Source organism: Micromys minutus, assembly GCF_963924665.1.
Source record: "Micromys minutus genome assembly, chromosome: X".
Classification (NCBI taxonomy): domain Eukaryota; kingdom Metazoa; phylum Chordata; class Mammalia; order Rodentia; family Muridae; genus Micromys; species Micromys minutus.
In genome coordinates, this window is record NC_137970.1 from 13,914,153 (window position 1) to 13,935,675 (window position 21,523).

Sequence of the window (21,523 nt, forward strand, 5' to 3'; positions counted from 1 at the left end):
CAGAATCTGTGCGGTATCCTTCTGGCCTTTTGGACCATTCTATTATAGACAAAGACTCAAAGCCATAGGAACGAAATAGGCTTAAGGAAAGCAAATGAGGGAAATGAAGGAAAATGTGGGATATTTCTTGGGATTGTTTTTGGTTTTGTTTTTTTTTTAATTTTATTTTAATTACCTACCAATGGACTGCAAGGTTTGGGAAGCAGATGCAAATATAACGCAAATGATATGTAAATCTCTTGGTGGCCTTCTAAATGGTTGTATATGGGCAGGGCCCTTGGGAAACAGCTAGCAGATAACAATGACTCAGAAGAAGAGCAAACTATTTCAAGACAATTTCATCACATGGTCCTTTGCTGCATCCTTCAGACATTTTTTTTTCCTTCACTTGAATCAACTTCGCCTGCTGTAATTTTTTTTTTTTTTTTGAAATCTAAGCATTTAAGGCGCTTCGTATGTCTTTATTTTTTTTTCTTCAAATGTCTTTCTCACCATATCAAGCCAAGTTAAATGTGTCACTTCCTCTGTAGAACAGCACATTGTTCCAGTAGATCATGAATGAAAGTGCCTCATAGTTTTGTTTTTTTAATTCCCTCAACGCCACAGGAACTGGCACATTTTCTTCCTAATATTGAATCCTATATTCAAAGACAATTCAGAAAAAAAAAAAAAAAAAACGTGTGTTTTCGCATATGTGTCTAATTGTATGTGTGTGTGGGGGGGGGAGACTGAACTGCCTTCAAGGAGCCCCTGAAAAAGCTATTTATCCAAAGCTGCCTGGTCATAGATGCTGTGACCAAAGGGTCATCCTAAGTACTGATTTTGAAATGGATTTTTAAAAAAACACATTTGATCAAACTGAGTATATTTCTGTTTACACTTAGTTATTTTAAAACCATAGTCGCATCAGATACACATGTATTATGAGTCACAGGCTGAATTTAATAGTAAATAATACAGTATATACCTCAGACCTATGGCTTACTATTAGTTACAGGCCCAGGAGTCCAAAAGCAACTTTCCTGCACATCACGCCCTAAAAGTTTCATTGCTTTTTAAAGACTCTAATGTTCAAAGGCATTCACTCCTCCACCCCCACCTTTACTCTTTATTTTAAAAAACACTCACTTTTAAGGGCCATAAGTCCAACCCCTAAAAAGCTATGAAGCAAAGAGGGATCTGGAGTCATGCCACAAACTTCACTGAAAAAAAAAAAAAACAAAACAACAAAACAACAAAACAAAAAACCCCCAAAAGCCAGGAGTAAGTAAGGCACAGAGCCAACAAAAGAGAGGGAGAGACAGAGACAAACAGGCACACGCGCACACACACACACACACACACACACACACACACACACACACACATGCGCGTGCACGCAGAGACAGAGATTCAGAGACAGAGACAGAGATATATACAGGAAAGGGGGGGGGGCAAGAGAACAGGAGCAAGCACAGTGCATAGACAAAGAAGTAACAAAGAAGAGCCAGAGGTGCAGGAGCAGGGGAAGTGCTGAGGGCGTCGAGGAGTCCAGGCAAGCAGGCCCCACGGGCGCGGGCAGAGGGCGAGCGCCCTCCCGCGGCCGGGGCTACGTCTTACCTCTTGGGCGAGCTTCTGCTTGAGCACGAGCGCAGCGCAAAGGTAGCCGGCACGGCCCACGAACAGCTCGTCGGAGCCGCAATCCAGGAAGGAGACGGGCGCGCAGACGGCGCACAGAGCCCGGAACTTGCCGAGGGGCTTCACGTAGTCGGAGCGGCCCAGGGCGTGGTAGACCAGCGTGGCCACCGCATACACGCCCGCGCCCCCGAGCAGAAAGGCGGCGCGGGTGTCCGCGTCTGTCTCGCCCCACTCCTCGGCGCGGGCGCACGCGTCGATGAGGCGCTTGGCGAAGCGCAGGTACCGCTCCCGGGCGGCAGCGAAAAGCGGACTCTGCGAGACGTGGTAGAGCATGTAGGCCACCCCGGCCACGCCGCTGTACAGACCCCCCTGGCAGCTGCTGCCCGAGGCCGTGGCCCCCCGAGCCTCAGCGCCGCTCCCCAGAGGGGGCAGCTCCTGAAGGATGCGTTCGATGGTGGAGGTGACCAAGGGCGCCACTGCCTCCTCGCACTGGCCCGCCAGCAGGCTGCCCTGGTAGTCTTCGAAGCGGTTGGCGAAGCAGCGCTGGGTGTCCATGCTGTCGCCTGCGGGGGACCCCCAATGTCGAGCTGGGGACCTTTGGAGGGCGCTCCCTGCAGCCCGGAGCAGCACCTCCTGCTCTCAGAAGCGCGCTCGCTCAGATGGCTGTGGATGAGGTGGCGGTGGATGGAGTGAGGAGGGTGAGACGGGAGGTGACAAGACGAGGCAGGCGCAAGGAGGGATCACAGAGCCAGTGGCCAAGTGGGGCAACGAGCTGCCGCGAGGCTCCCGGGTGGCCTGAGGCAGAGCTGGAAATGCGTGTCGCACGTCCCTTTCCGAGAGGCCGCGCCCTCGCCAAACCGCCCCCTCCTGCGCCGCCGCAGCTCTGTGGCTCTCCAAGGGGCCGAGGTGATCTCTTCAGGCAGGACCCACGCGGGGCCCGCGCCACTCCTCCCGCTCCGCCCTCGGCTCCTCCCCTCCCTGCAGAAGGCCTGGGACGTACAGGGCACAGATCGGGAATGCTGAGGCTGGCCATTAGCACACCTGGCAGCAGAGGTGATGACTTCCAGTCCCCTGTGTCCTCAGTCTTTGCTTCAGTTCGATGCCAACAGCACATGGGGACGAGATTAAAGGAGGGTGGGGAATGCATCCCTGTATGTTTCACCTCAGACTTAACTGAATAAAAAGTCAGAGTATATACCAAGAGCCGTAAGTTATAAACATCCTCAGATAAGTTTGTGACACTTCTGAACTAAAGTCCTAGAGACTTGACAACTGGGTGTCGTTTTTCAAGCTCGGTCACAGTGGCGTTCAGTACCAAGAGCAGTAGCGCGATGTGACTGGGTGGTGTGTAGCATGGTTTGTGTTTTCAGAGAAAGAGGAGTCCTTGGTGTGTGCCTCCTACGCTATCATTTTGCTTGGCGTGCACAGGAATCAAAAACCCAAAGAACCACAATAGATTTTGGAAGGAAGTGGAAACTCCCCTACTCCCACCTACCCCTACGCCCTTCTTTCCCTTATCCCTCCTGGAATTAGAAAGAGGCCAATAAGCATCTCTGGATCATTAGCTAGTTGATGCAAGGATAAAGCTTAGGTGAGAATTTAACCCATCCTTTTACCAGCCCATGTCCTTAGTTTACTATTCACTGGCTTGCTGGGTCCCTCCTGTTTATCCTTCCCAGAATTATTCCCATTCTGCTCTCTTCTATGCTTTGAAACTTAATAATAGAGTAACCCCACGTGTTCCAAGACCAGTTGACGTTTTAGTTGAGTGGAAAAGACGGCAAACAAAACACATACTCTACTTTTTTTTCTTATGTTCAGACCTTTTCAAATAATTCTTTCTTCCACAAAGTATTGCCTACTGTAGGCTAAACTTGTGTTTTCAGAGAGACTGAAGACACAAGTGTTTAAGTTACTCATGGGCAAGCGTTTGGCACTCTGTACAGAAAACAACTACTTCACTAATTTTCAAGATCGCTGCTGTTGCCAATGGCTACCACTTATGGAATAAGTCACGAGGATCTAGTTTCCATCTGAGGTGTGTTGAGAGCTCATTAGAGAGTCACAGCTGGTGCTAGATGCTCCCAGTTCATCCTAAGGTTGAAAAGTTACAGGAAGTTTGCTACATGACTGAACCTATTTATCAGAAAAGGAGGAAATCAGGATTGGGAGTTTGATCTGCTGCTTCTGCAAAGACTCTGGCTTCAGTTCCCAGCACCCACATAGTGACACACAACCATCTTACTCCAGCTCCAGGGAATTCAAGACCTTTGAGAGTGCTGGACACATACATAGTATACTTATCTGATGGTAGGCAAATATTCATACACTGAAAATAAATCAAATAGAAAATATTTTAAACAAAACAAAAGGATAGAATCTCAAGCCTAGAAATAATTTAGACAAGGCTTTGCATCTTAAATCCATAGGATGGAAAATTTGGGAAAGGAAAAATATTAGATTGCAGGAAGACTATACCTCCCTGAGGATCTCAGCCAGTGAAGGATTCAGGGCACAGGGAAAAGTTAGTAGTAATAGAAAAACCAACATTTTACACCAAATGTGTGCACCAGCCATTTTTGCTTGACTTTGCAAGGTCATAAAATACAATACTTCATTTTTGCTGACTCTCCAGTAGGCATATTATAAAGTAAGAATCATTGTTTCTTACAATTTGCAGGGGGGGCACTCAGGGAGTTTTTGTATTTGGTAAGCTAACACCTGGGCCTCTGGAGAGTGGGAGACATATCCTGCCCCACCGTTGTGTGTCCTGCTTTAACAGACTTGATCTCTTCCCAACACTTTAGATAAGACCAGAGGTGCAAAACAATGGTTTAGATGACAGAGCATGTGTATTCTCGTGGTTCTAGCTAGAATACAGAGTAGGCATAACCCCATAGTTGGCAAAAAAAAAAGTCATTTCAATTTTCTCTATTTCCATCCCTAATTCTATCAAGGGTTCCTGGTGGGACCCAATTTATAACTATAAGAACCCTTGACTCACCTTCTCTTCAAAGGTGTTGAGTGCCCTCCTCTGTATTGTAGCTAGAACAACAGTAATAAATGTCTTCTGCTATCTGAAAACCGCAATTACAGGGTTAGTGCAAGAATTTCTGGCTCTTTATGTAATTTGCGTTCTGCTTACCTTTTCCCATTTACAAGGACGTTCTCACTTCTCAAGGTCATTGATATCTCCGAAGGCTCTTACAAGAAAGTAAACTTTCTCTAACTCTCAGGCTGTATTAGATCAAAATGGGGGAATATATAAAAATTAAAGTTGAAAGATAATTTGCCTGAGACTTGAAACTCACAACAGGAAAAATGAACTATGATTCCTCTTCCTCCTCTTCTTCCTCCTCCTCCTCCTCTTACTCATTCTCCTCTTCTCCCTCCTCTTTTTGCCCCTTCTGTAGCCCTAGGTGTCCTGGAAGTTACTAGATAGACCAGGCTGGCCTCTGCCTTCTTAGTTCTAGGATTAAAGATACATACATGGTACCACTCTGGTAAGAGGCTTATATTTAAGACTGTATGGAGTATTAATTTTTTACAATGTGCCATATATATAATTCAATTAGATTCAATTCTTATTTAAGGAAATGAAATAAACAGTAAGCATTAGAGAGAGATTTTTATTTTAAGTAATACAAATATGAGGCTATAGTTTTTGGTAAAATAGTTAAAGAGAAAAGAAAATATTCTACATGTATGCATTTTGTATCATCAAATAATATTTTCTCCTGGGAATAAAAACCAATAGATGAAGACCAAAATAGAAAAAGAAAAAGAAAAAGAAAAAAAAAAAAAAAAGAAAGAAATCAAGCTTAAAGCCCAGATAGGAACAGATTCAGAGACCTGCAGTCAGATCCATGCAAAGAGAGAGTCTCCGTCAAATACCTCCCTTTAGAGCTCAGGGGATCCCAAGAGGAGGCAGAAAGAGTGTCAGAGCCAGCAGAGATGGAGGATACCAAGAGAACAAGGCTCTCTAAATCAACTGAGCAAGGTGCATATGAAGCAGCAAGCATAGGATCTATACAAGGTCTTCTGCAATATTATAGCACATACTTGCTACATATACTACTCGTTTAGTATTTTTATGGGAAGTCTGACTGTTAGAGCAAGAGGGTCTCTGGGTCTTTTGCCTGCTTCTTAGGACTCTTCTCCTGTTGGGCTGCTATTTCCAACTTTGATATGATAGTTTTTGCTTCATCTTTTTATATTTTATTTTGCCATATATCCCTTAGAAGTCTGTTCTTTTCTAGAGACAGAAAGGGAATGAATCCAGAAGGGAGGGGAGGTTGGGAGAAACTGGGGGAAGTAGAGGGAAGGAAAACTATAATCAGGATATATTGCATGAGAAAAGAATCCCTTTTCTAATGGCTGCACTTGTTAGGGGCCCCAGGTGAAGACCAACTGCACATTTGCTACAAATGTGTAGGGGGCCTAGGTCCAGGCCCTGCATACTCCCTGGTTGGTGATTCAGTCTCTGTGAGTCCCCATGGGCCTGTGTTAGTTGACTCTGCAGGTCTTCTTGTGGTGACCCCTCTGGCTTGCTTAATTCTAAGCCCTACTCTTCCACAAGACTTCCTAAGCTCAGCCTGATGCTTGGCTATGGGTCTCTGCATCTGCTTCCCTCTGCTGCTGGATGAAGCCTCTCGGGAGAAAGTTATGCTAGGTTCCTGTCTGCGAGGATAGCAGAGTATCAGTGTCAGGGGTTGGCTCACTCGCATGAGATGGGTTTCAGATTGGGGCAGTCACTGGTTGGCTGGCCCTTCAATCTCTGCTTCATCTTTATCTCTCCACATTTTGTAGGCAAGATACATTTTAGGATGAAGGTTTTGTGAGTGCATAGATGTCCCCCTCTGTCCTCTGGAAGTCCTTCCTGGCTACAGGAGGTGGCTACATTAGTTTCTATATCCCCTCTGGTAGGAATCCAAGCTACAGTCACTCCCATAGAGTCCCAGTATCCTCCCCTGTCCCAGGTCTCCAGCCAGTCCCAAAGATGCTCCCCACCGATTTTTTTCTCGCCCCAGCCCTTTCCTGCTCCCCTTTTATGCACCTAATAGCCACCACTGTCCCCCTCCTCACTCCCTTGTGCACCCAGTTCCCTTTGTCCATCCACATCCAATGACTTATTTAGCTTCCCTTCTAAGTGAGATTTGTGTATCCTCTTTTGGACCTTCTTACTATCCAGCTTCTTTGGTCTGTGGATTGTAGCATGGTTATCCTGCACTTTATGGCTAATGTCCATTTATAAGTGAGTGTATAACAAAGATTTCTTTCTGGCTGCGGGTTAGCTTACTCAGGATGATATTCTCCAGATCCATCAATTTTCCCGCAAAAATTTGTGATGTCCTTATTTTTTATAGCTGAATAGTATTTTATTGTGTAGATGTACAACATTTTCTTTATCCATTCTTTAGTTGAAGGACATGTAAGCTGTTTCTATCTATAACTATTAAAGCTGCTATTAATATAGTTGGGAAAGTATCTCTATGGCACAGAGGGACATCTTTAGATGTATGCCCAGCAGTGTTATAGTTGGGTCTTGAAGTAAAATTATTTGCAGTTTTCTGAGAAACCACCAAATTGATTTCCAAAGTGAATGTACATTATAGGAGTCTCAAAATTCAAGAACAGCAGCAAAAAAGATAATTAAGGACAAGGACCTGAGATAGACCTTAAAAAGTAGAAACCAGTTATGGGAGATCGAATACTTGTATAGGATGGGTTACATTTGTGGAACTTGTGCTCAATGACAGTGATTGTTATACTTGTGTAGCAGGATGTCCCAGGGCTCAAGTAGTAGTATTCTTTCCCCTTGAATGGTACACAGATTCAACTAGCATAAAATTCATGCTGATCATGTTTCAGGATATGAAGTCCTGAAAAATGAGATTTGCCAGTGTCTGCCCCTCCTGTAGTTAACCCACCTGAATTCCTCCATTCTCCATAGGGAGGATGAATTACTCTGCGCCTCTTGGGACATTATGATAGATCCTCTCACCCACTGAGGGATCATAGATCCTGTACCTGTGTCCTGGATGTCTCTAATGTCACATGGGTAAATAGCAGTTACTCTGCCCTCAATGTCTACCAGGATAATGTATTATTCTCAGAAGATGTTGCACCTTTGTTTCCAATAATACAGTTCCTGAATTCACAATTCCTGAGGTCTTTCACAGAGCACCCTTGATAATTAATTCTCAAAAAAAAAAAAATAGCAGAAAATTCAGAAAGTATTGATTCATAGTTTAGTAGTTTAGAAGGGGTTGGTGGTTTTGGTTCTAACTTCCTTTGTAATTAGAACTGGAGAATTAACTGTAATGGGGTTAGCTGCATTATCCCATGTATAAGGAATCTAACTCCAAAATCCTTGAACTGTCAACAAGCAAATGCCCACAACACATCAACATGAGCTAATGCTTTTAGATACTAGATCAGATGACTGACCAGCCTTTAATAAAGTCAAAGCATGTCAAAGGATGCTAGACCAATTTTAAAAGTTCAAATAAACCCTGAAATATGGTCAACAAGAGTAAGAGCAAAAGGGAAGAAATTTTAAGAAATAAATCACTATGATCCATTTTCACTATGGGGCATATCTATAACTCTTCATAAAATCACAGATAAACAGGGCATAGGATGCCTCATGTCTTCCCTAGCTGGGAACTGATACTTGCCTGTCTAGGTGCTGTCAGTTCATCTTAGGGTTGAAACATTACAAGAAGTCTTCTAGATGACCAAGCACATGTATCAGAAAAGGAGAGACTCTTGAGCCTGTGGGTATACATTAGCTTTGTAGCCTGAAATGATGGGGTGGGGCAATGCGAGACACTGCTGTTCTTGCCTGAAGAACTTAGCCACTGATGAATTCAGGGACACAGTAATGCAATTGGGGATCTAAAATACAGTTTGGAGCCAAATTGCTGTGCTAGCCATGTTTGTCTGTTCTCAATGCTGATGCCTGACTTTGTAAGGTCAAAAAATAAAGTGCTTTGCTCTTGCTACTCTGAGCCTATAGTATACTTATTTGAAGTGGGCTCATTGTTTCTCACAGCTATTTAGGTGTGAAGATTAAATAGCTTGTCCTCCACCCTCCCATCTTGATGAATGCAATTTGAGAAAGGACCTCAGCTAGCCAAGATGATTTCCAGAACTGAAGCATCACACAGGGAAAGATTGGCCTCTATCTTCCTATAATACTTACTAAACTGGATTTTGATACTACTACTACTAATAATAATAATAATAATAAAGGTAAGTCCAATTTTTAAGCAGAGATCTTGATAACTTAAGGGGAAAAGAAAGGTACCAAAAATGAGACTAAAATAGTTGGTGTAATCGTAAAGCTTCCTTCATCTCCCTTATGGAGACATTAAAATACAAGACTTAACAGGGAGAAATGAAGCCCTGTGCCTCCACACCCCAACCTTTCATGATTTTAGAGGCACTTCTGTGAATTCTGATTCTGACTATACTTCCACACGCCCCAGCCACACCAGCCACAAAGAAAAGACCTGTGATTTTGAAAAGTTCAAGTTAGAGCTATAAGCCTCCTGTCAACAGAAAGAGCTCTGTTTCTTTGCTGCCCTCCTACAAAGCTACAACCTTGGCTTACATCCTACAGCCTCGGTGTGGTAAAATAATCTCTAACCAGAAAGAATCTCGATTGGATCTACCCAAACAGAGGTGGAATGGCTCTTTCTTGGGAAGACTGAGGCAACTGGTCTCTGGTTCAAATGTCCTCGTCCTCCAGCAAACCCATCAAATATGTTTAGATGTCAAGATTTCCAAGGATTTCATCTCAGTGCTGATGACCTCTTCTGTCTTGCCACATTGGCAAATGACCTAAGAAAATATAAACTTTCTTTATGGAACATGCAGAGTTCAGTGACTAAAGGCATGAGTACATGTCAAAGTTTTCTAGATAGCACTTTTGAACATTGATCCTGACAAAGAAATCCACAAGGCCGATAAGAACGATTTGGGAGAAGTAAGAAGTTGACAATGCCCAGAAGCCTGCTTGAGCCCCTTAGTCTACAAACTGCTTTCTGAAAGGCTGACACACAGTCACATAACAAAATGCAAGCTCAAAATATCCACATAGGTAGAGCAAGCTCTTTAAACCACCCAAAATCCCACTTCTGGCTGTGATTTAATTAGCAAGGAGTGTTACTTATTTTAAAACGATTACTTCACTAGAATGTAATCTTCCTGAAGGCAAGGTTTTACTTACTGATGTGCACCAAAAAACCTAGGACAGCCTTAAAGTATTCTCTGACACAGCAGGAACTGACTAAAATTTTATCAGATGAATACACTAGCGTAAGAATATCATTATTAAAATGCCCCGAAGTACAGAAAGCAATGTGGGAACATTGTGATAATGTTAACCTAATTCACTTAAATGCTTACATCATTCTTGGATCCCTTTGTTCTTGTAAAGCATGAGAACGTCAACATTGTATCATTTCTGCCTTTTTGTCAGTTTCTCCCCAGAATCTGGTAGCCTCTGTGCTGTACTTTGATACCCTGTGCAACAAATACACTTTGCAAATATGGCCACAATTATGTCCTATACCATATGCCCTTCCCAACAGTGTACGTGACTTTGGCATTCCTCTCTAAGAAATGGGCACATGTCGTATTCTCTTGAATTTGGGTAGTATTGTGGCTCTCAAGCAATAGATTGCAATGGAAATGTCACAGCATGACATCCAAGGTGAAGTGACAGAAAGTGAGTCAGCTTCTGAATTACATGCCAGACTATTCATATTTGGAGACTCAAGTGTTTAGTAAAAAAAAAAAAATGACTACCCTGAAGTTCCCATAATGTGAGAAAGCCCAGACATCTGATATCATCAGCTGGCAGTCATATCAATGAGCCACTTTGAAGATCCAGCCCAGTGAAACCTGCAAGTTAGCCCATCCAGAATTACCCAGTCACAAAACTGTGAGCAAAATAAATTGATCATTTAAGGTACTCATTTTTAGGATAATTAAAAAGATAGCTAAAATATTCTGCAAGCTTATAGCTTCCTGTCATTCAATGATTTATTAATTTTTATCTTATGTGCATTGGTGTTTTACCTGCCTTATGTCTGTGTGAGGGTGGCAAATCACTTGGAGCTGAATTACAGACAGTTGTGAGATGCCTTTGTGAGTGCAGTAAATTGAACCTGGGACCTCTAGGAGATCAGTCAGTGCTCTTTAACAACTGAGCCATCTCTCCAGCTTTTTAGAAGTCCCTTCTTATAAATAGCATCTGCTTAACAGGGACAAAGGTAGTTGGCAAAATAATTATCACAGGGGGAACGAGAAGAAATAGAAAAACAGAGATATCCAGAAGATTATTCCTGAAAATTCCTGTTGATTTTCTCTTCCTTTCTTTCTTTTTTTCTTTCTTTCTTTCTTTCTTTCTTTCTTTCTTTCTTTCTTTTTTCTTTCTTTCTTTCTCTTTCTTTCATTCTTTCTTTCTTGCTACACTTTTATTAGATATTTTCTTTACTTGCATTTCAAATGTTATCCAGTTTCCTTTCCCAGTTTCCCCTCTGGATGCCCCTATCCCGTTCCCCTCCCCCTGCTTCTATGAGGATACACCCTTCCCACCCATGCCCTCCTGCCTCCCCACCCTGGCATTCACCTACACAGGAGAAATGAGCCTTCACAGAACCCAGGGCCTCTTCCTCCCATTGATGCCAGACAATGCCTTCCTCTGCTACATATTCCTCTGGAGCTATGGGTCCCTCCGTGTGTACTCTTTGGTGGGTTGTTTAGTCCCTGGGAGCTCTGAGTGCTCTGGTTGGTTGATATTGTTTTTTTCTATGAGGTTACAAACCCCTTCATTTCCTTCAGTTCTTTCTCTAACTCCTCCATTGGTGTCTCTGTGCTCAATCACATAGTTAGCTGGAAGCATTTGCATCTGTATTGGTCAGGCTCTGGCAGAGTCTCTCAGGAGACATCTACATCAGGTTCCTGTCAGCAAGCACTTCTTGGCATCAGCAATAGTGTCTGGGTTTGGTGTCTGCATATGGGATGGATGCCCAGGTGGGGAAGTCTCTGGATGGCCTTTCCTTCAGTCTCTGCTCCCCACTTTGTCTCAATATTTTCTTCTGTGTGTATTTTATTCCTCCTTATAAGAAGGACAAGTAGGGATTACTCAAGAAAAAAAGGGGTGGGGGAGTCTGTAGAAAATTTTACCATAGCCATTTCTTTTACTCTTATCTGCAAGATTTACCCTGATAGTCACAGGATTTCCAGCAGCATTTGCTGACACAGAGCTTGCAGCACATGGTTTCTGCAATTTTGCTGAACTGCTCAGTTCTAGTTCTTCCTCAGTTTTCCCTTATTATGTGAATTGTGTAAAACTATGGGTAGGAAGCAGTTTCTGTGCTTTTACTAAGAAAAATCACATGCAATTATGCACAACTTGGCAAGAAAAAGAATATTAAAATAAAATGTTCTTTATGCAAATCACTGATATCTCAGAACAAGTATGAAAAAATAAGTAAAATTGTATCTCATAAACCTAGACTCTATTCTATGGGGTAGGTAAGCCATCTTTAAAAAAAAAAAAAAAACTTTCAAAAATATTTCAAACTTCTTCCCCAAGGATTCATCTTCAAAATGGTTAACGTAACCAAATTGTACTATATCCAATCTTTATACCCTCCCTGTGTGAAAATTCACCCTTTATTTATTAGGTTAACATGATTGGTTAGATTTGCAGGTTAGATGAACATGATTGGTTAGATTAGCATAATTGGACACTTACCATTTCTTCTGCATTCTCACCCTTTCTCTTGCTGCAAAGAAACACAATAACCATAAAGCTAGCTCGGGAGGAAAGGATTTATTTGATATTTCACATTGTAGTCCATCATTGGAGGAAGTTAGAACAGGAAATCAAGCAGGAAAGGAACCTGGAGACAGGAACTGATGCAGAAGCCATGGTGGGTGCTGCTTACTGGCTTGCTCCCCATGGCTTGCGCAGCCTGCTTCCTTATAAAACTCAGAACCACTAGCCGAGGGATTGTACCACCCACCATGGCCTGGATGCTTCCCCATTGATCACTAGAAAAATGTCAGATTTTATGGGGGTGTTTTCTTGTGGGATACCCTCATCTCAGATAACTCTAGCTTGTGTCAAAACTTAACAAAAACAAACAGCAACTTTTAACCAGAACACTGGATTAGGATAATAGTAGAAGGAATAGAGAGATCTGTAAATTATTAACATATATAAGCCGATGAAATATACAGAATGTGCTGACTAGCTGAATGGGGGAGTAAGGCAAAAGCATGAAGGCTTAATTCTTTCTGCACTGAGCAAGTGGGTCAATGAAGGTAATATTCACCAAACAAAACAGCATATGAAGCAGGATAGGAATGAGGTACAGGCAGAAAAACAGTCGTAATTCAATTTTCAAATCTGAGTGTGATTTTACAGTATTATGGTAGAGAAATTGCATGTTATTATACACATACATAAGCCATATATGGAAACACCATCCCTCATTCCCAAAACGCATGATGTAATGGGAGCCAAAACAGTCACGTGTATTCAAGGGTCGGGGTGTGTGTGTATGTGTGTGTGTGTGTGTCACAAGCCTATCCAACCAGAAACAATTATGAGCTCTATTATCTAGAATCATTAGAAACTCCGCATTGCTAAAGTAGAATTAACCTGCAACCACTGGGAGTCTGCATATGATTGCAAGAAGAACGCGTGCTTAAGGATAAACCCACACAGAGGAAAACGAAAGCAAAAAAGAAATATAATGCAAGTACATTCTGCTCTCGATAGAGCGCCCATACCTGGCCTTACTTAAAGCTCGTGTCTCTTGTAGAGCCCTATAAATGATTCTTCTGCTTGTGTATGTATCTGACACAAAAGAAAGAGGTCTGGATTCTTGCAGGTTTTGACTTTTTGCCTTTCTTCTAATTTTCCAACAAGGTCCTGTTCTGTAGTTCTGTTTGACCTGGAAATTTCTACATGGACCAGGCTGAGCTCACAGTCACAGGGATCTTCTTTCCTCTGCCTCTTAAGTAGTGGAACTGTTGGTGTGTGCTACAATACCTAGCATTTTTCCCTATGATATAATTAATCAGTTAATTCGTGTGTGCGAACATATGTACACCTGCACATGTGTTTGTAGATACATGTGTCCATGTGCAAACGGAGGTCAAAAAAGTGTTGCAGATTCCTCAGAGTTGGAGGGACTGATGTTTGTGGGGTATAAGGCTGAGGACATGTGTGGTGAGATATGAACTTCAGTTTGCATGGTTACCCAGCAAGAAGCCAACTGTTGAGCCATATCTCCAGCCACAGGTTCTGTTTACTTGAGGTACAGCAGTGTGCTTTTTTTTTTTTTTTTTTTTTTTTTTTTTTTTTTTTTTGAGAAACTAGATAGCTTCAGAAGGAAGCACAAAAGGAAAAGAATGTGTATGCTGTCCAAGTTCAATTTGAAGGAATGAGAAAGACTAGACTATTCCTAAACTCCTGAAGGGTAAATGAATGGAAGTATGAAAATACAACCTGATATCACATTCCTGCTCCATCAAACCTAGCTCTGTGACCTTGTAAATGCTTTTAATTTTTCTAAGATGTAGTTCTTTCATTTTTAAATTGACAATTATAACAGAATCTTTTTCATAGGATGACTAGATCAACAACTACAAAGGGTTAAACTTGGTATGTGGTTCTGCATAGATGTTAAACATCGGTCTCCAAACCCTACTGTTCTGTCTGCATTTGACTCAAGAAATGAATTGCTGCTGCCCATTAATCAACCAATTGTATCTTCCTAAATCAGTTCTTTATAGAAAAGAGTCATAGAAATGGAGCTTTTTGTTTTACTGATTCTTACTCAAGGATTCTTAAACTAAATGTTTCCCACTCACAAGCCTAAAAAGTGTGTGTGAGTGTGTGTGTGTATGTGTGTGTGTGTGTGTGAGAGAGAGAGAGAGAGAGAGAGAGAGAGAGAGAGAGAGAGAGAGAGAGAGAGAGAGAGAGAGATGGGGGGGAGAGGCTGATTCATTTTCTAAAGTGAAAGGAGAAACCATGCTGATAATAAAGATTCAAGATGACAAATTTCCTTGTTGGTGCATGAGACAGAATAAAATTAATCTTTTTGCGGGGCTATCTGGCTTTGCAGTGGGGAAGCTAAGAATGTGTGACAGAAAGCCATGTGTGTGGGCAGATCTGTAAAGAGGGATTAAAGAGTACAGGAGTGAATGAATGCTCTTGCCTCCTTTCCTTCCAGTCCTTTAAATACCAGGAGAGAATGCAATCATTTAATCTTGCTTTACTAATATCTCATAATGGAAAAAACAGTCCTGAAAAGGACTTTGGGCTCTCTGTAATTTGAGCTCCTTCTTAAAAACCAGAGAGAGAGAGAGAGAGAGAGAGAGAGAGAGACAGAGACAGAGACACAGAGAGACAGAGACACAGAGACACAGAGAGAGACAGAGACACAGAGAGAGACAGAGACACAGAGACACAGAGAGAGGAAGAAGGAGGAGGGAGAGAAGGAAGGAGGGAGAGAAAGGGGAGAGAGAAGGAGAGACACACACAGAGAGAGAGAGAGAGAGAGAGAGAGAGAGAGACAGAGACAGAGTGAGCTTCTGTTTACCACTGATTAGAACATAATGCAAGTCAGGCTTTGTTAAATATAAAAGAAAACATCAGTTTCTTCAGCTTCTAATTATATTTTCTCCTTCAACAAAAATATTCCAGAACAATCATTAATATTAATCTATTCTATCAAGATACAGCCCAATGCCTCTTATTTAGTAAAAAATTCCCAAGGACAAGAACTAATATATATTAGAATATAAATATATTATATAAATATAAATAATATGAATATATAAAGTATAATTTAGCTCCCCATTTTTGTCAAGAATAGAAAATTTTGACTTACATTTTGCATGAGAGAATTAAATTAGAATTCAGAAATGGTAGTTAACAAGGTTCAGATGAACCATGCAGGTAAACTGCAAGCCAGTAATCTATGGAAAAGCCTTTAATACATTTAGCGTTCTAAAAAACATCATGATAACATAATGGCCTTTTGATGCCAGATAAACATCATGGAAACTTGGATATATTTATCTTATCTCATGTATTTTATTTAAGGGCTATTATATCTTCTATTGGGCTTATTTCGTTTACCCAATCACTAAATGTAAATAATATCCAACCAATTATTTACTACAAGATGATTCTAGTTTCTGCTAAGGATTTGTATCCAGCCCAAAGGAAGATATACAATTTGAGGTCGACTAATGAATTAACACCTGTTTCTCTCATTCATCCTTTTTAACAAAATAAAAGAGAAAGCTATTGTTTTGTTATGGTTAAACAAACAAATAAATAAATAATAGAAGGATTTGATGAGAAAGTAGGGAAAACCTTAGAATACATAGGCACAGGAGAAAATTTTCTGAACAAAACACCAATGGCTCAAGCTCTAAGGTGAAAGATTAATAAATGGGACTTAATGAGATTGCAAAGTTTCTGTAAGGCTAAGGACATCGTCAAGAAAACAAAACGGCAACCAACAGAATGGGAAAAGATCTTTACCAACACCACATCAGATAGAGGCCTAATATCCAAGGTATACAAGGAACTCAAAAACCTAGACACCAGAGAATCAAATAACCTTATTAAAAATGGGGTACAGAGCTAAACAAAACGTTCTCAGTTGAGGAACACCGAATGGCTGAGAAACATCTGACGAAGTGCTCGACATCCTTAGCCATCAGGGAAATGCAAATCAAAACAACCCTGAGATTCCACCTCACACCAGTCAGATTGGCCAAGATCCAAAACTCAGATGACAGCAGATGCTGGCGAGGCTGCGGAGAAAGAGGAACACTTCTCCACTGTTGGTGGGGTTGCAAACTAATACAACCACTCTGGAAATCAGTCTGGCGATACCTCCGAAAATTGGACATAGTACTACCTGAAGACCCAGTTATTCCACTTCTGGGCATATACCCCAGAGGCACTTTAATATACAACAAAGAGACATGCACCACAATGTTCATAGCAGCTCTATTTATAATATCCAGAAGCTGGAAAGAACTCAGATGTCCTTCAGTAGATGAATAGATACAAAAATTGTGGTACATTTACACAATGGAATACTACTCAGCCACCAGAAACAATGACTTGACCAAATTCTTAAGAAAATGGCTGCATCTAGAGAATATCATCCTGAGTGAGATAACCCAGTCACAAAAGAACAGACATAATATGCAGTCACTGATAGTGGGATGCTAACCCCAGAGGCTCGCACTACCCCAGAAACAACTCACAGACTGTGTTAAGTTCAAGAAAAAAAAAAAAGAAAACAAAAAAAAAAGTCATGCTCAATCCTTACACACCAAGAACACATTGACATATTCTGGGTTATACCCTGTATTACATATACTTTTTGCTCATTGTAAAAAAAAAAAAAAAAGAAAAAAGAAAAAACAAAGCCAAGTACTGACTTGTAAAATACTAAGTTGTATTTTAATACATTTATGCAAAAATGTTTAAAAAATTTTTATCTTTGTTCTTTAAAATAAAGTCTAAAAAAAAGAAGGATTTGCTTTCCTAAGAATCATATTTTATATACTCTCATAATGTAAATATCATTTAGTTCCCCATTTTTGGTCAAGAACATAATTTGAAATTTTTTTCTTGCAAAATATTTGGAAGAAGAAAACATTGAGCTTTATATATTCTAGATTTGTAATGTTTTAAGGATTGTGTGGTTTAATCTACTATGTAAAAAAAGCTTCTCTCTTTAACCATTAGGATAAGATTTTGCTGCATAAAAAGTAAATATACCACCCAGAAATAGTGTCCCCCTGACTTTAATCCCGGTACTCAGGAAGCAGAGACAAATGGATCTCTGTGAGTTTCAGGACAGCCAGAAATACAGAGTGAAACCCTGCCTCAGAAATAAATAAATAAATAAATAAATAAATAAATAAATAAATAAATCCTAAAAAAAATCACAAGCACATTATAATTTTATTTCTCCTTTACAGAAGCCCTAAATCATAGAGTAAAATCATAAGAGTGCCAGGATTATTCTTTATTTCATAGAGACACAGATTCACACAGATATTGATCGACTCTATCTGTGAGACACCCTGAAATTAGTGATATGTTCCCTTTCTGACGTGCGAACTTGAATCGAACCTCATTAAAAGCCTGTGGGAGATTTAGTGGGACTCTCATTACAGTGCAGTGTTACTGGGAGGGAATTTCTCTTAGTCCCATGCTTATCTCTACAGACAGAAGAAATGACTGAGCTTATGTTTTTGACTAAGGATAATGCTTATGTCTTGACTACCAGGAGCTCTGATAGAAGTTATCACATTCTGGGGAATTGCTGTGCACCTTTAAGGAAAAAAATATTCTCATTAGTAAGCTGTTGCCACATAGGACTTGCGGAACAACACTCAGAAGTGACCTTTCACTTCAAGGGAAACAGATGAAATATCATGATACAACTGAAAGACTGGCTTGTACTGAGCTTGATTTGGAAGCCGGCAGGACCCAGCAATGTTTAAATTCTTTGAGGACAAAAGACTTAGAAGGTGTACTGCCCACTTCAGGATGAACCGTAGTATAGCACACAGACACGAAGAGAACTTGAGATTATTACTTCCTGCAAACAGCAAACTGGCAAATCCTTTGACTGAGGTGCCTACATGTGTACGTCTAGAGAAGACATATTCACACACACCAAAATTTGAAGTCTCTAGAATTTTTTGGCCATGATGATTGGTTAAGATTTTAATCCTTGTAAGCTCTGTTCATAACGACAGAGATGTCTGTACTGTTCAAAACATAAATAATAACACAGAATTGTCAAAATCTTATATATGCAGTCAGTGGTTGAAGGGTTAAGAAAAGGAATTTTCAAAATTCTGGAATCTGAATCTAAAGAAATTCAAAGTATATAAATTATTTTTAAAAAGGTATACCTAAGATAAAATGATCTATAAGTTCATAAAATGAGCAAAATTAAATATATCAATATATTTGTATATGAAAGAACCAAGAAAATATTTCATAGACAAGATATGAAATAAATAAATAGGAAATTCACTAAAGAAATTTGACAGCAGATTTGATCAAGCAGAACAAAGAATTTCTGAATTTGAAGATGAAAGTATCTCTTTTGAAACTCTCATAAGAACAAAAGAAAAAGAAAATGGAGATGAGTGAACAGAACCTAACTTTACATATAACTATAGCTCTCTCTTTCTTCTCATCAAAGAAGAGTCTTTCTGTAGCAGACAGGAAGTGTTACAGAAAGATGTACTGGTCAAAATGCAAAAGCCCCTAAATGATACATCTACAATCTAGTCCTTACACACAGAAGGCTTAGGAAATATTTACAGGGGAAGAGACCAATAAATTAAAACAATAGGAGCAGGACGTCTACTGTGAGGTAGTATCATTCACACACACACACACACACACACACACACACACACACACACACACACACACATCACACATCACAGGAAAATGCACCTATGACACTACCAACTGGTTGGTGAGTCTCATGCTTTCTTGTTGCTGATTCATGTGCGGTCTGGTGATTCACTGCTGACTAGTGGACTGGTCTACAGCTGCTGATTTTTGTTTGCTGTTTGCTGTTTGCTGTTTGATAGTGGACTGGACTGAGAATAATGGAGATTGGAATGGATCCAAAAAAAAAAAACTATTTCTAAACAGGTTCATGTCCGCTGTACCATAATAACATGTCTTTCCCATTACTTCTGGTGGATGGTGGGTTAGTGGGGAGGTTAAACCCTTATTAATGTAGATTGTGAAAAGTATATGAATATAACAATCAATAACTTATTCAATATGCCACCCTATATCTATAGGATTTTGGCATCTCTCAGTCATTATGAACGGGGTTCACACATGTAAAAATGTAACCAATAATCATGGGTAAAAGATTCTAGAGGCTTCAAATCTTTGTGTGAATGTGTCTTCTCTGGGTGTCTGACTGTAGGCACCTAAATCAAAGGATTTACCTTTGTTGTTGGTAGAAAGTAATAATCTCAAGTCCTTTCCATGTGGGAAAACCAGTCTTCTCAGAAACAAGTTCCCTGAAAGGTTATCCAGTTCTAAGCAACATCATAGGAACACTATATGAGCAACAGCAAATGAACTCAGAAGGTTATATCTACAAATTTCTATGTAAATATGCAGTCATAATAACTAAAAAATAAGAGGCCATGAATTTGTGAAGAAATGAGACATATGGGAGGATCTAGAGGTGGAGGGATAGTGAAAATCTAGCGATAACATATGATATCTCAACAAGTTAAATATTTGTAAATAAATCTAAATGTCATATGTGATATGATCAAGTGGAAAAATATATGTTCCATGGGAGTTTTAGATAAGAAAAAATGGAAAAGACAAAAAATGCGCGCGCACACACAACACACACACACACACACACACACACACACACACACACACACACACACACAAACCCCACTAAAGACACAAACCTGCTAACCAACCTTCAATATCTGGCAAAACTTTTACTCAGAAATGAAGGCAAAGATAATCCCAAGTAAGAAAAAATTGTGGGCATGCATCATTATTTTCCTTATAAGATATACAAAATGTGAGTTATTTGAGTTGAAATGAACAAAATAAAAATGACTAGAGAGAAACTGAGCACATGAGAATCCAAAGTTTTATGGTCAGGAAAGCTATAGACAAATACATAATTCTGTAATACTATAATAGTACTGCTCAATTCAATTTAGGCTATTGCACAGAGATTAAAAGACAAAAATCTAAACTCTAAAATTTGTTTAATGGTCAGGAATATAAAAGATTTAAATTATAATATGAATAGCATAAAAAGTCTCTGGAGATAGAGATGGGAAATTGAGGGCTTTGTGTGTGATTAAAGTTAAGTTATAATCTGATTAAAATAGCCTTTTATAATTATGGGTGTTTTATGTAAGTCCCATGGTAACCAAAAAAAATGTATCTAAGATAAAATTTTTAAAAATCACAGTCCAAAAGCACATCAGTACAAAACAAAACAAAAAGAATACAGCATCACGGGAAAAGAATGGCAAGATCTACAAATTAGAAAATAATGAGCAACAATTACATTAAGTGATAATGGATTAAGCTTGCCAATCAAGTGACAGAAGATGTCTAAATGGATTTTTTAAAATCAATATTGAATTACAGACTGTCTACAAGAGACCCAATTCAGACTCAAAGACAGACAGTAAAAGGCTAGAAAAATATCATTCGAATTACAACAAAAAGGGAGCAGAAATGGCCACATTTGGGGAAAACAGAATAGACTTTAAAGCTGTCACACTAGATAAATAAGGATGTTATGCAACAATAACAGTATGAATTAACCAGAAAAATGAACAATGATAAATATGGTAGGCACGAATGTCAGAGCATCTAAATTTGTTAAAACTCAAAGGAAGAAAAGAGTAACAATAATACAATAGTAATATGGGATGTCAGGAGAGTTCAGAAGATCAATAGGAAACAGAGGCCCTAAACAACATTATATAGCAAATGGGCTAAACCCACAGGACAGCGAGCCTAACCACAGCAGAGCATACCTTCTTCTTAGGTACATATGGAACATTTTGTATGGCATGCTATGTGTTATGCAACAGAAGAAGTCTTCAAATGTTTAAATGGAAGTTACACCAAGTTCTCTTTTCTAACCACAAGGATGAAATTAAACATAAACTGGAGAAAGCAAATGAACAAATGTGAGGGGATTCATTGACACATTAGCAAACAGCCAAATACGCAGAGAATAAATTTAAAATTCTGGTAGAAAATATCCTGAGAAACATGAAAAATATAATAGCTAAG

The 21,523-nt window shown here is 40.0% G+C and overlaps 1 protein-coding gene across 1 annotated transcript in view; it reads right to left on the bottom strand.

Moving 5' to 3' along the window:
* LANCL3 (LanC like family member 3) overlaps positions 1-2,172 on the bottom strand; it is a gene marked incomplete at both ends in the record, with an annotated part of 117,152 nt that extends 114,980 nt beyond the window's left edge. The window contains one exon of the mRNA XM_080910821.1: positions 1,600-2,172. Coding sequence (XP_080766947.1) covers positions 1,600-2,172 — 573 coding nt within the window. The remainder of the gene's footprint in view (positions 1-1,599) is intronic.
* Positions 2,173-21,523: the final 19,351 nt, after the last annotated feature.